Consider the following 13,132-nt stretch of genomic DNA (forward strand, 5'->3'; position numbering starts at 1 on the left):
TGGGTGGGAACGGCGCGCGCGAGGCCCCGCCCCTTTCCTCCGCCGTGAGGCGATTCCCGCTCCCCCTCAGTGCCACGACGCTCCCGGGACGCCCCAGAAACGCCCCGAGCCCCGGCTGTGCCCTGGGACAGCGGCGACACCGGAGCACCCCTGAACACGATGGCTGCAGAGGGTCCCTGCGCCCCGGGCGCCGTCATCCCCCTGCCAGGTGCGGGGACCATGAGGGAGCGGGGCGGGGGGGTGAGGCGCCGGGGCCCTCCATAACCCATGTCACCCCCTCAGCCCCTGCCGAGAGCGGCTGCTCGGACGAGTTTGCCCTGGACTGCACCTTCGCTGCCTGCGACCCCGAGCGAACAGGTAGCCAAACCCCCTGGGGCCGTGGTGGCCACAGCCACTCTCCTCCAGCAGTCACCACCAACGTCCCTGACCCCTCCGTCCGGCCCAGGGATGGTGCAGCCGCAGCGGGTGGTCGAGTATGTGGCAGCGATGACGGGGCACAGTGGGCACGATGGGCGGCTGCGGGCACTGCAGCAGGCGCTGGACCCTGCGGCCACAGGCACGGCGCTGGACTGGACCCGATTCCGCACCGCCATGGGCGCCTGGATCGCAGCGTGCCGGCAGGACGGGTCAGTGCTGAGAGATGGGGCAGCGTCTGAGGCCAGCTGGACCACTCAGTTGTGCTGACCCGTGGCTCCGTCCACGCAGGGCCGAGGAGCAGGACGTGGCGACTGGTGATGCTGGACCAGTGCCAGTGGGTGGGTGTTGGCACAGGAAAGGGGAGTCGGGGTGGCCCCAAATGGGGATGCAAACACAGCCCACTGTGTCCTGTCCCGCAGAGGACAACGGACATGTGTCCCCAGCAGCCGCCCAGCTCCAGGGTGACAACATGGATGTCACCACCCCGTAAGTGCCTGCTGCGGGGACACCCCGCCATCCCTGGCCATGCTCCCAGGAGCACTTAGGGATCCGTGCGACTCCCCAGCAGTGCCGAGACCGCGGGGCTGCGGAGCCGTGCCCGGCAACTGGCAGCCCAGAATGCCAAACTGCAGCGGGATGCTGAGCTGGCCGAGGAGCTCAACACCCGCCTGGCCGAGGAGATTGCACAGCTCCAGGCACAGCTGCGAAGGTGCTTCTAAGGGCTCCCGGGCATTGGGTCTGGATCAGCATCCTGGGAATGCTGAAACGCCGTTTGGCCCCGGCAGTAGCCGGCAGGCACTGGAGCAGGCCAGGGTGGCTGTCGAGGAGCTGGATGACATGAAGGCCATGGTGAAGCAGCTGGAGGAGGAGAATGCGGAGCTCCGGCGACAGGCACGGCATGCGGTGAGAGGCTAAGCTGAGGTGCTCTGTGGTGTCACACGTGGTGTCACACAGTGCCCCCTCACAGCCATGCCCTCCCTGCCCTTCCCAGGAGAAGCAGCAGTACAGCCTGGGCTCGCGAGCCGAGGCTCTACAGGAGGAGGTGAGCCTGGCACTGGGAGCTACCCCGGCGGGTCAGTACCACAGGGAACCCCAGCCCTGTTTCACCCCTGGCAGAACCAGCAGCTCCTTGCCGAGGGCCAGGGACTGCGGGAGCAGATCCAGGCACAGGCAGCCCGGATGGCCAGCCTGGAGGTGAGCGGTGGCACAGTGGCCACGGTGGGCGGTGCTGGGGGCTGTATTAGTGACGAGGAGTTCCTGTCCCCATCCCTCTGCTCAGGCCCAGCTCTGTCATGGCACTGCCCTGCTGTCTGCCCGGGACACAGCCCTTGCCCAGGTGAGCGCTGCTCAGTGACACTGCCACCACCTCAGCTGCCACTGGGGCCACCCCCAGCCCTCTCCCACAGCATCTCATGTCCAGGCCCTGTCCCACAGGCAGGGCAGCGGACGCAGGAGCTAACAGCAGCACTGGAGGAATACGAGCGGGTGGTGCAGGTACGGCAGGTCCAGCCTCGGTATGAGCCTAGACAGCGGCCGCAGAGCCCCTGGGCCACAGCAAAGCCTCATAGTGGCCACCCTCACTGTGGGGGTCAAGGGCACAGGGTGACAACCCCCTTCTCCCCCCAGGAACTGCGTCTGGAGACAACGCGGCTGCGGCAGCAGCTGGGCCGGATGCGGGACGCATGGGCCATGTACGGGGGGGACGTGTGGGCGGGGAACATCCTCAGGAGGCTCTGGAGTCCTCACCTCGGCATCCTCACCCTCCTCTCCCCACCACAGGCGCCCGTGGTGCCCGCGCAGCCAGCTGGACATCCAGGCCACAGTGGCAGTGAGCCAGGTAATGGTGGGGTCAGGGGAGACCCTGCAGGGTCCCCTCAGCCACTGACCCAGAGGCTCTGCCCAGGTGACAGGAGACAAGGAGGAGGAGGACACGGGGATGGTGCTGTCCAGAGGAGGAGGCCTGGCGGGGAGCAGTGAGGAGGTGGCCGAGGTGGTGGCCCCACAGGCACTGTTGTCACCATGGACACCACTGTCACCATGGGCTCTGGCACTGCTGGTGCTGCTGGCCGTGTTCTACCTCCTGCCGCACCAGTGGCCCCAGCCCCAGCTGCGCTACCGGAGCCCCCCACCCCTGTGAGACCCCCAGTAAAGACCAGTTGGGCACTGCTGCTTCCATCCCACTCTGTACCAGTTCCCAAACGCTCGTCCCAGTCCACCTAGTTCCTCCCAGAGTAGGGTCAGAGTCCAGGTGTCAACATCAGCTTTATGGGCACTGCAGGGGGCCAGGCTGGGCCCTCTCATCTCTCCGTGGCTCCAGGATATCCCGGTGTAGCCCCCAAGGGCTTCCAGCAGGGAACTGGGGGGGGTCCCTATCTCTCACCAGTGGCTCAGGCCTGGACAGGGGCAGAGGGAGAGGACTTGATGATCATGGGGCCTTCCCTGGCCCCCCTCAGGACATTCCCAGTGATCCCAGTATCCAGGAGCCCTCCCAGTACCTGTGTTTGTCCCCAAGTACTGCTCAGCCGCTCAGGTCCCATCCTGCTCCGATGTCGGGGGTCCCTGTGAGAGCTGGGGGGGGCTGAGGGGAGTGACCTCCCAGTGCTCCCCAGTGCTCCCAGTGTCCTCAGTCCTCCCAGTGACCCCAAGACAGCCAGCGCCCATGGTGTCCCCGGTGTCCCCAAAACACACAGCACCCCCGCTGCCCCCTGTACCCCCACCATCCCACATGCCCCCAGTAGTGCCATCCCCTCCAGTGTCCCCAGTGCCCTTCAGTGCCCCCAGTGTCCCCACCTGGGCACAGGGTCTCCTCCACAGCACCCAGGCTGCTGCTGCCAGGCCCAGGGCCCCCCCAACTCCCCCCAGCAGCACCAGCCCATGTCCAGCAGGGCTGGGGGGTCCCTGCCTGGCCCCCAAGGTCCCCTCATGCCGCACTGCTGGGCTGGTCAGCGTCGGGCCTGGGGGGAGACAGTGGTCAGCGGCTGCCCTGGGGAGTTTACGAGGGTCTCTCAGGGGTCCCGCGGGGGTACCTGGGTGGCAGCGCAAGCGGGCACAGCCAGGGAAGTGGGGGGGTCTCCCTTGCAGCCTCCCCAGGTGCTGCACCAGGGTCTCCAGTAGCTGCGACACATTCACCGTCTCCAGCCGGACACAGCCCTGGGGGTCCTGGGGGGATGTCATAGGAGCCCCCGGGGGACCCCAGACCCCGTCTGGACCACCCTGGGAAGCCACAGAAACACCCCAGAGTTCCTGCACCACCCCCCAAGACCCCCAGAGTAACCCTGGTCACCTCAGGGTACCCCCAGGCCTCTGCGGGGTTCCCAGAGCCCCTCAGGCCCCCAGGCTCACTTTGGTCTCCCCAAGATCACCCCATAAGTGCCCACCTGGAGCCTACCAAATCCCCCCCCTTCCAGGACTCCCAAGCCCGCTTGGAGCTCCCCGAGGACCTCCACCCACCTGGATGTGACACTCGGACACAAAGTGGAGCTGGACAAGGAGGGTCCTGAGCAGGGGCGCCAAATCCTTCCCTGCCACCCCTAACATTCGCTGCAGAGCCAGTGCCCCAAAGTGAAGGCCCCAGAGGTCAGAGCAGCTGCTGTCCTGGGGGTCCAGGGGAGTTCAGGATTTGGGGGGACACAGGTTAGGGATCAAAGGTGTCAGGGGGTGCAGGAAGAGAGGATTCAGGGGGCACACGTGGAATTCCGGGGGTTCTCACTCACTGGCTCCAGGTTGCTGGGCATCGCCACAGGGTAGTCGAGGAGCAGCCAGGGGGTCTGTGGGAGGGGTCAGGGGGTCCCCAAAAACAGCCCAGAGGTCTGAGGGGGCGCTCAGGTGGTCCCCAACGACCCTTTGGGGGTGAAGGGGTGCAGTCAGGGGGTTTTCGGGACCGAGGGTGGGGCCTTCCCTGGGAAATGAGGGAGTTTTGGTGGGGTGGAGCGCAGGGGAATCCTTTGGGTCTTGGGGGCATCTGGGAAGTCCCGTGAGGACCCCGGAGGTCCGGAGTCGTACCAGGGTGCCCGGGAGGGGGTCCTGGAGGCGGGGGTCTCACCAGGTTGTTCAGGTGGGCGCTGAAGGTGCTGCTGATGGGGTTAAAGCCGAAGGAGCAGCAGCTGCTGGGAGTGGACACGGCCAGAAGGAGCAGCAGCGGCACCTGGGGGGGGGCACCGGGGGGTTCTGGGAGTCCCAAGGGGCTCTCACGGGGGTCCCAGAGGGGCGCAGGTCAAATCTCTAGGAGGGGGGTCCCCACTTACCAGAGCAGAGCTGGGGGGGAGAAAGTCCATGGCGGTGCAGAGCTGGGGATGGCGCACCGAGACCCGCGAGCGCTCCCGGAGGCACCCCCGGGATTACCCCCGGGACCCCTCGGGCCGCGGCGGAGCCGCAGCCGAAAGCGAAACTGGGACCGAGCCGGGAGGGAGCCCAGGAAACCCGAGGGTGCAGCGGGACGTCCTGAGCCTCCTCCTCCCTCCCCGTGGACCCCAGGCCGCACCTTCCTCACCCCGGGGAGGGCGCCGCGAATCCCACGGAGGCTCCGGCGCTCGGGACCCCCTGCCCGGCCCCGCAGAGCTTTGGGTGCGGCTGCCCCGAGCGAAGGAGGGGGGCCCGGGCGTCCGGGCACGTGCGGGGGCGTGGCACCCCCAAACCCAGCCCGAGACCCCTCCCCGCCCTCCCCCAAACAGAGACACGGCAGCAGCTGCGGCTCCGAGCGGTTTATTGGGCTGGGGGTCGCGGGGCTGGGGGCACAGTGTGAGGTCTGAAACCCCCGTAGGTTTGGGGGGTTCTGGGGGGTGTCTCAGGGTCCGCCCCTCGGCAGCCAAAGGCAGTGGGGGCGGGTGCAGCGCAGCTCCAGCTCCCGCTCGGCTCCGGGGGGGGGGGCCTGCCCCGGAGCCCCCACGATTCCCGCCGGGACCCCCCAGACGCGTGGGACGCTCACGACAGAGGCCCAGTCGCAATCCTGGGTGGGTGGACACAAGAGGGGACAGCTGCGGATAGTCAGGGTGGTATCCCCCCTCACCCCAAATCCCCGCCGTAGCAGGCGTCCCATGGCTTGGGAGCCCCAAAACGTCACAGCGATCCACCCAGTGTCGCTGCCCACCCTCCTCACGTCCTCACATTCTGTTCCCCCCACGGCATTTTCCCCAGTGCCCCTCCACTCACCGCGTCGCCCCCGCAGAGCCAGAGCCCGTCCGGGTGCTGTCGCGCCAGGTGGAATCCGGACCGCCGGGAATTCCCGGGAAGCACCGTCAGGGCACCCCCCGGGAGCCCCGCGGCCAGCAGAGCCTGGGGACACAGGGAAAGGGGGGAGTGTCACCGAGGGGGGGGTCCTAGGGTGATGGAAGGGGTCATAGACCGCCCCGGAGAGTTTCAGGGGGGCACATGGGGGCTTCTGGGGGTCGCGGGGAGGCACACAGAGGCTTATAGGGGGAGCACATGGGGGGGATCACAGGGAGGCACCCGGGGGTCCCTGTGGGTTGCAGTGGGGAGGTGACACAGTGGGAGTCACCCAGGGATTCCTGGGGTGGCACAGGTGACGCTCGGGGGGACAGCACGGGGGTCCCGCGGTTCCGCACCTTCCGTAGCCGTTGTGCGGGACCGACGCCGCCAGGGGGCGCTACCACCACGACACAGTTTCCGAGCGCGAGCGCCGGGAAGAGGAGATGCAGCTCCAGGGGGCGGGGCCATCCCCAGGCCACGCCCAACACGCCGAGCGGCCGTCGCGTCACCAGGGCCCGCCCCCCGGGCACGTCCTGCAGCGGGATTGGTCACGCCCACTCCCGAACACCGGTCCCTTCACTGCCCCCCCCGCTCCCGGTCCCACCGGCTTAACCACGCCCACCTGCACGGCCCCGCCTGCGCGCTCCGCGCGCGCCGCCCAGCGCAGCAGCGCCCTCTGCGAGCTCCCGTCGGTATCGCCGGTGTCGCCGTCCTCGGGGCTCCCGTGTCCCGCCCCCAGCGCCGCCGACGCCCCCCGCAACACCCGGGCCCGCGACGCCCCCGGCAGCCGCCCCCACCTGCGGGAGTCGGGGGCGTTGAGGACCGACCCCTTCTCTTCAAGGGGTCCCATCGTCGGGGACACCCCTGAAAGGGCCACCCCCGACGCCAGTCACTCACCCTGGGGCAGCCCCTCGGGCGGCGGCCACGGCCTGAGCCAGCTCAGGATAGCCGGGGTCATCCGTGATCACCAATGGGCTGGGACAGGGACAGGAGACAGGAGGTCAAAGGGCATCGCTATGAGAGGGAACCGGAGGGGCACCGGGACCCCTGGGACAGGAAGAATCGGGTTCCTGAGGAGAACACGGGACCCTCTGGGGGGGACAGGATGGGGCTGGGGCTGTTAAACACGGGTCCCAGTGGAGTCTCGGCCTCAGAGTTCTTGTCCTGGGACCCCTTAATTTTGGGTCCCCATCCTGGGGAGGGGTCCCTGTTCCATCAGGGGGTACCTGAGCAGCTCATCCACCTTGGGGGGTTGTTCCCAGGGGGGGCACCCGAACTCTCGCAGCGCCTGGAGGGAGTTGGGGGGGAGCAGAGCCTGTCTGAAACGGCACAGGACCACCCCACCCTGGGAACCCCCAAAACCCGCCCCACTCCCCCCTAATCCATTCAGGACCCACCCCAGGAGACCTCTACATCCCTTCAGCTTCTCCAGGGCTCCCCCAAACCCCCCTGGACCCCTCCCAAACCACCCAGAACTCCCACCAGAGCCCCCTTGGGACCCCCACCTCATCCAGGTCAGTGTCTGTGGCCCCCCCAGCGCAGCCCCCGCTGGGGTCCAGCAGGTCCAGGGCGTTGAGCCACACTAGCCCCTGGGGCAGCCTAAAGAGGGGTCAGCGCTCAGTGCTCAGCAGCCACTCCTGGGCTCAGGGGTCAGGAGGGCTCATGGTCACCTGTCCGCCGTGTCCAAGGCCACAGTGATGTCCTGGGCCCAGACGGCAGCAGCTGTGGTTTGGGGCAGTGCTGAGGCCACGGCCACGGCCTCAGTGGGGCCACGCACGGGCAGCAGCACCAGCAGTGGCCCTGGGGCCTGGCAGGGCAGGAGACACTCAGAGGAGCCCTGAAAAGCGCCCCTGGGCACCCCCCCAACCCAGCTCATCCAGGGGAACCCACCGGCTCCCGCAGACAGCCCAAGGTGGGGGCCACCCCTGAGATCAGCGTCGGGGGGTAGAAACGATGGCCCTCCGCCAGCAGTGGTGGCAGTGCAGCCTGGAAAACCTGGGTAGAAAAAAAACGGGGGTGTCCAATGAACAGCACCCCCAAAATGTCACCTGGGGCATCCCCAAACTGCCTTCGGGGGACTCCCAAAGGCCCTCACAGCTGGTCCCAACATCCAGGAACCCCCAAACCCACCCAGGGAACCCTGATGTCCAGGGACCCCCAAATTTTTCCCCAGGAGACATCTCAAACTCTCCCCCAGGGGACCCCAATGTCCAGGAACTCTCAAACTCAACCCCAACATCTGGAAACCCCCAAACACCACGTGCCTCTCCCCACCTTCCCAAGCCCTTTGTGTCACCCCAATGTCCCCATGGCCACCCCATCCCCGGCCCCCTTTGTGTATCCCCTCACCTGAGCCCCCTCCTCCTGCGCCTCCTGCATCACCCCCTCAGGCAGGCAGGTCCCAGGGGGCAGCGGCCCCACCTCCGTTTTCGGGTCCATAGGGTCCCCAAGCCGCAGCCCCCCGAGTCGGGCCCGGAGCCGCCGCTCCAGCGCTGCTCCCACCGCATCCTGAGCCAGCACCACACACCCCCACCACGGGAACTGGGGACATGGTGGGGACACATCAGAGCAGCCTGGGACACTCCAGGGACTCCCCTGAAAAACTCACAAACCCCCCAAAAAAAAATCCCGAAAACCCCCCGCAAAACCCCCTGAAACCTCCCCAGAAGGCCATCACAAAAAACCCTGAGAAACCCCTAACCCCCAAAAAAACCCCCTGAAACTCCCCCCCCAAAAAAATCTCCCCAAAACCTCCCGACAGCCCCTGGGACTCCCCAAGACCCACCAGCACCGGGGGGTTGGCAGCAGTGGCAGCGATGGCGGCGGCCGCACTGTCCAGGTCAGCTGAGTCAAGGACGATGACAACGATGCGGCCCCCGCAGGGACCCCCCAGGCGTGGCCCCCGGCACGGGGACCCCCAAACCAGGGCCTGCAGCTCCTCCTGGAGAACAGGGGACAGCGCGTAGGGACATGCCCAGGGACCCCCAAACTGAGTGAGGGCAGGAGGCAGCACCAGCCCCTGCCCATTGTCATCTCCCAGTGCTGTGATATGGCTGTACCTGGGGGGCTCCGAGGAAGGTGACAGAGGTGACTTCGGAGTGGGCATGCAGGGCCTGGCACAGCTCTGGGGGTCCTGCCAGGACATTGATGACCCCGGGAGGCAGCGCCGCTCCCTCCCCGCTGAGTTCCCCCAGCAGCAGCAGCGGCAGAGCTGTGGCCGGAGGGGACAACACAAGAGCCGTGTTCCCTGCAGAGACACCCCAAAGCTGCTGGGATTGCCCACAGGAATATTGGGGAGCCCCTCCCCCCCCCCCACCTGGATCAACCTTTGCCTGTGGATCTCCCCCTTGTCCCCTGGATTGTCAGTTGTCCCCAAGGTCCCCAACTGTCCCCCCCACTCCACTCACCCATGGCCAGGAGCGGCCCCAATTTCCAGAGCAATGCTGGCAGTGAGCAGGGATGCCCCAGGACCACAGCCACCACCCCTGGCGGGACACACAGGGGGTCAGAGAACATGTGGAGGGGACAAGGTACACTGTGGGGATGGGGCCACTCACCCATGGGGGTCCAGCCCTCCAGGCCAGGGAGGCCAAGCTGGGCCTCTGCCGCAGGCACCTGGAGCAGCCGCAGCCCCAAGTCCAGGTCAGCTCCAAGGGTCCGGCAGAGCGGCCGCCCCCCAGCCAGAGCCAGCAGGGCCCCCATTGTCGCCCTCCGGTCACCTTCCAATGTGGCAGCCAGCCTGGGGGGCACCGGGGACACAGCAGGGACAATGGGAGGACACAGAGGGGACATCGGGGATGGGGGCCATGGGAAGATCAGGGGGTGATGAGAGGGGTTTGGGGTCACTCCAGGTCACCTGGGGTCACACTGCCACAGATGGAGGGAACAGGGACAGGTCAAAGGTCACCCAAAGGGTGCAGAGGAGGTCACTAGGGGTCATGGGGTAACTCACCGGGTCAGGCACTGCCCCCGCTGCGGCGCCGCCAGCCCCGCCCAGGCCTTGGCCGCTGCTGCCGCCGCCGCCACAGCCACGGCCAGGTCTGAACTGTCCCCTGCCGGCACCACTGCCACCGTCCGGCCTGGGTACAGACAGGGTGTGACAGGGGCTGGCCAATGACTGCTGTCCTGACCCCAAATCCCAGCCCCAATTCCGTGGCCCTGTCCCGATCCCAGACCACAATCCCTGATCCCTGACCCTTGACCCTGGTCATGGTCTGGACCAGCAACCCCAAATCTGTGACCTTGACCCTTAACCCCCAACCCTGACCCCCAATCCCTGTCCCCTCCCTGTACCGGTGGTGGCTTCCTGGCATTCCAGGCTTGTCCTTCCTGGTGGCTTCAGCCACGTTCCATCCACAAAGTGTCCGAGGCTGCGGCTGTGGGACTCCAGCCATGTCTGGATGGAGTGGGGGACACACCTGGAACCTCCCGGCCCCAGCAGAGCTGCCCCCCGCCCTGCCCAAATGACCTTGGGGCCATGGGGGGACTTTGACCCTGAGGCACCCCAAGGGACGCTGGGCTCCCCCCGTGACCCCTCCAGCCCCACGAACCGCCCAGGACCACCCAGCGTCCCCTCAGTGTCCCCATAGTGCCCCCCAGGACACCTCCATCCCCACGGAACCCCCAAAATTCGTCCCAATTGCACCCAGATGCATCTCAAAGCCTCATTATTTTCCTCGCCCCCCCCCGCCCCAGACCCCTTCTCAGTTCCTCAGGAGACCCTCAAGAGTCCTCCAAGAGGCCCCCGACATCCTCAGGGTCCCCCCAGGACCTCCAGAGCCCACCCAGGGGGACTTCCAGATCCCCCCGCACCTCTCCCGGGTTGATACCACCGGGGATCGGCCCCTCCTCCATCGTGGCGAAGATTTTGGGGACCGGGGGAGCCCCGAGGACCGACAGAGCAGCCATCGCCGCCGAGGAGCCACAGAGACGGGGCGGGGTTGGACAGAGCGGCCCCGAGAAACCACCGAGATGGAGAGGGACTGGACAGAGCGGCCCCGAAAAACCACCGAGACGGGGCGGGCTTGGACAGAGCGGCCCCGAGAAACCACCGAGACGGGGCGGGGTTGGACAGATCGGAATCCCTCACCCCCCCCACCCCGGAGACAACCGAGATGGGGCGGGAGCGGCCAGAGGGTCCCCGCGTAACCATGGAGACAGGGCCGCGCCGGGAGCGGAAGTGACGGAACGTGAACAAGCTGCGGCCGCGGTACGGGCGGCTGGGTGGCCTCGGTCCGTCCCGGGACTGGGGTCGTGGTGTTCGCCCCCGGATCCTCCCCGATCCCGGTCCATCAGGCCATGACGGACCCGTCGCTGCTCTCAGCCGAGCTGGAGGCGGACGAGGAGGAGGAGGCGGCGCTGCGGCGGCTCCTGCTGCAGGTGGGGGATCCTGGTCCCAGTTCCAGCCCTGATCCCGGTCCCGGTCCCGGTTCTGAACCCCGCCCTCATTCCCGCAGGTGACCCCGGACCATGAGGAGGCCCCGCGCCCCGGCCCCGCCCGCGCGGTCACCCCGCAGCCGGGTAAGGGGGGCTTCGATAGATTTTGGGAAGGGCTCGGGGGATTCCCGACCCCCCCCAACACCGAGTCCCGTGTCCCCCCCAGGGCTGTGCGTGAAGACCCGCGCGGGTGGGGACAAAGTGTTCGTCAACGTTTGTCACTCGCCCGAGGTGCCGCCGCCCCCGCCCGTGTCCCCCCTGGGCCTCCAGAGGCTCCTGCAGGAGCCCCCTGGCCCTGACGGTGGCTTCCGGATCCCCATGAGCCTCGGGGAGCCCCACGCCGAGCTCGACCGAGGTCAGAGACCCTCCCCCGAAATTGTCCCTGAGTCCCCCATTTCCCCGGGCACCCCCACGACCAAATTCTCACCAAATCTCAAATCCTGCAGGAGGCCGAGGCTGCACTGCCTACGATGTGGTGGTGAATTCGGGGTTTTTCAGGACGCTCCAGGTGAGAATCAGGATGGGGAAAGTTGGGGTCTCAGGGGAGTCTGGGAGGTTCTGACCCTCCCGGCCTCCCCAGGCCAATCCTTTGTACCTCGAGTTCTTCCTGACCGTGGCCATGGAGGGGCTGTCAGAGAAGTATGGGGTGGAACTGGAGCCCACCGGTGAGACTGGGGGGCGCTGGGAGGGCTCAGATGGGGCTGGGGAGTCTGCCCCCCCCACGTGACCCCCCCATAACCCCTCCAGGCTGGCGGGTGCTGCGGAATCGGAAATTCCTGGGCTCCATCTCAGCCCAGAATATCCGGGCCCGGCCCCGGCCCCACATCCAGGAGCTCCCCGGGTGAGTGGGGACCCCCCAGGACCCATCCCCAAAAACCCTGGGGCCCTCCCAGCCTGACCTGTGCCCCCCCCCCCACAGTCCCCCAGACCCCCCACAGTTCGTGGTGGTGGCTGAGCCCTCGGCCCAGGACCCGCAGGTGCTGCAGGCCCGGGTCCACCTGCCCCAGGTGGTGAGTGGGGGTAGCTGGGGAGAAGTGGGAGGTGCTGGGGTTGGGTTATGGGGTTCCCCTGATTCCAGGGGGAGTTTGAGGGGCAGTGGGGGCAGATTGGGAGGCTCAGGGGGCACTGGGGGGTGGGATGGGGGGGAGTCCCATTGTCCTGGGAGGACACTGGGGGCTGTGGTAGGAATGGTTTCCACAATCCTGGGAGGCTAGAGGGACAATGGGGGCTCCCCTAAAGCCCGACCAGGGGTTGGGGGTGCTGTGGGCGTAGCCCAACTCTGGGCCCGCCCCTTTGGGCTCCTCCCAGGAGGGGGCGGGGTCTCTCTGGCTGGGGCTGAGCGAGGAGCGGCTGCTGCTGGTTCGCCCGCCGCCAGGGGGCGCCGCCGCGGACGGGGCCGCGTGTCCGCCCGCCCGCCAGGGGGCGCTGCTGGAGCTGGGGCTGCCCCTCCCCGCCGACCCCGCGCGGTGCCGCGCGCGCTTCCACCGCCGCTCCAAGGTAACCATGGCAACCGCAGGCCGGGACACGCCCCTTTCTGGCCGGGGGCCATGCCCCTCCCTGAGCACCCGGCGACCCCTGCAGGTTCTCACGGTGACGATGCCGCTGCGGGTGTGAGGGATGAGGGACCCCCCGCCCCGCCACGGACCCCCTGAGACCTTCCAGGATTGCTCTGGATCCTCCCCAGGACCGTCCTGGACTTTCCCTCAGGGACCCCCTTCAGGATCCCCTAACCTCTTTGGGGTCCCTCTGGAAACTCCTGGACTCCCCCAGGATCATCCTTGACCCATCCTGGATTTCTCCTTGGGGATCCCCCTCAGGATCCTCAGACCTCTTCGGGACATTTCTCGGGATGGTCCTGAAAATGCCATGACCACTCAGGGACCCCTCCTCAGGACCCCCTGATCCCCTCCAGGATTGCCCAGCATCCCCCCCAGGACCCTCCTGTTCCCCAGAGGCCCCTCCTGACCCCTCTTCCCACCCTCCACATCCACTCGGGACTCCCCTGTTCCCCTTAGATCCCCCCCACCTACTTTTCTGTATGAAAGCCCCCAATAAAAGTTAAACCCAAACCGTG

At 67.4% G+C, this 13,132-nt stretch overlaps 4 protein-coding genes across 9 annotated transcripts; 2 read left to right on the top strand and 2 right to left on the bottom strand.

Annotated features, from left to right (window-relative positions):
- Positions 1-19: 19 nt before the first annotated feature.
- KASH5 (KASH domain containing 5) lies at positions 20-2,580 on the top strand. Of its 3 annotated transcripts, none has more exons than XM_086871563.1 (14): positions 20-208; positions 283-357; positions 446-626; positions 706-755; positions 837-903; positions 983-1,126; positions 1,203-1,320; positions 1,409-1,459; positions 1,534-1,611; positions 1,697-1,753; positions 1,852-1,911; positions 2,044-2,108; positions 2,197-2,254; positions 2,321-2,580. In XM_086871563.1, exons 1-14 carry the CDS (start codon positions 160-162, stop codon positions 2,552-2,554), a joined length of 1,287 nt encoding a protein of 428 aa, XP_086727689.1. In that variant the 5' UTR covers positions 20-159; the 3' UTR covers positions 2,555-2,580. The 3 variants fall into 3 exon arrangements, with proteins under 3 accessions (XP_086727689.1, XP_086727690.1, XP_086727691.1); XM_086871564.1 differs by having other exon boundaries at positions 986-1,126; XM_086871565.1 differs by lacking the exon at positions 20-208 and having other exon boundaries at positions 219-357; positions 986-1,320.
- An 80-nt stretch (positions 2,581-2,660) lies between these two features.
- FLT3LG (fms related receptor tyrosine kinase 3 ligand) lies at positions 2,661-5,036 on the bottom strand. 3 transcript variants are annotated; one of them, XM_086871568.1, is made up of 8 exons: positions 4,662-5,036; positions 4,460-4,561; positions 4,131-4,184; positions 3,868-4,011; positions 3,444-3,576; positions 3,208-3,371; positions 2,913-2,985; positions 2,661-2,810 (listed from the first exon to the last, which is right to left on the bottom strand). In XM_086871568.1, the coding sequence occupies exons 1-7, from the start codon at positions 4,689-4,691 to the stop codon at positions 2,944-2,946; spliced, it is 669 nt and encodes a 222-aa protein (XP_086727694.1). In that variant the 5' UTR covers positions 4,692-5,036; the 3' UTR covers positions 2,661-2,810; positions 2,913-2,943. The 3 variants fall into 3 exon arrangements, with proteins under 3 accessions (XP_086727694.1, XP_086727692.1, XP_086727693.1); XM_086871566.1 differs by having other exon boundaries at positions 2,913-3,371; XM_086871567.1 differs by having other exon boundaries at positions 3,208-3,576.
- Positions 5,037-5,102: 66 nt separating this feature from the next.
- On the bottom strand, positions 5,103-10,609 carry ALDH16A1 (aldehyde dehydrogenase 16 family member A1). The gene is made up of 17 exons (XM_086871562.1): positions 10,435-10,609; positions 9,916-10,018; positions 9,575-9,701; positions 9,180-9,361; positions 9,030-9,107; positions 8,682-8,869; positions 8,408-8,563; positions 7,972-8,163; positions 7,513-7,617; positions 7,293-7,429; positions 7,128-7,221; positions 6,849-6,910; positions 6,520-6,597; positions 6,245-6,419; positions 5,979-6,155; positions 5,566-5,688; positions 5,103-5,362 (listed from the first exon to the last, which is right to left on the bottom strand). Exons 1-17 carry the CDS (start codon positions 10,528-10,530, stop codon positions 5,201-5,203), a joined length of 2,235 nt encoding a protein of 744 aa, XP_086727688.1. The 5' UTR covers positions 10,531-10,609; the 3' UTR covers positions 5,103-5,200.
- Positions 10,610-10,722: 113 nt separating this feature from the next.
- PIH1D1 (PIH1 domain containing 1) lies at positions 10,723-13,127 on the top strand. 2 transcript variants are annotated; one of them, XM_086871569.1, is made up of 9 exons: positions 10,723-11,001; positions 11,079-11,142; positions 11,225-11,413; positions 11,505-11,566; positions 11,639-11,723; positions 11,806-11,899; positions 11,978-12,068; positions 12,367-12,555; positions 12,640-13,127. In XM_086871569.1, the coding sequence occupies exons 1-9, from the start codon at positions 10,921-10,923 to the stop codon at positions 12,670-12,672; spliced, it is 888 nt and encodes a 295-aa protein (XP_086727695.1). In that variant the 5' UTR covers positions 10,723-10,920; the 3' UTR covers positions 12,673-13,127. The 2 variants fall into 2 exon arrangements, with proteins under 2 accessions (XP_086727695.1, XP_086727697.1); XM_086871571.1 differs by lacking the exon at positions 12,367-12,555.
- The last annotated feature ends 5 nt before the right edge of the window (positions 13,128-13,132 follow it).

This window comes from Cyanistes caeruleus, chromosome 36, assembly GCF_971803275.1.
Source record: "Cyanistes caeruleus chromosome 36, bCyaCae1.hap1.1, whole genome shotgun sequence".
Taxonomy (NCBI): Eukaryota; Metazoa; Chordata; class Aves; order Passeriformes; family Paridae; genus Cyanistes; species Cyanistes caeruleus.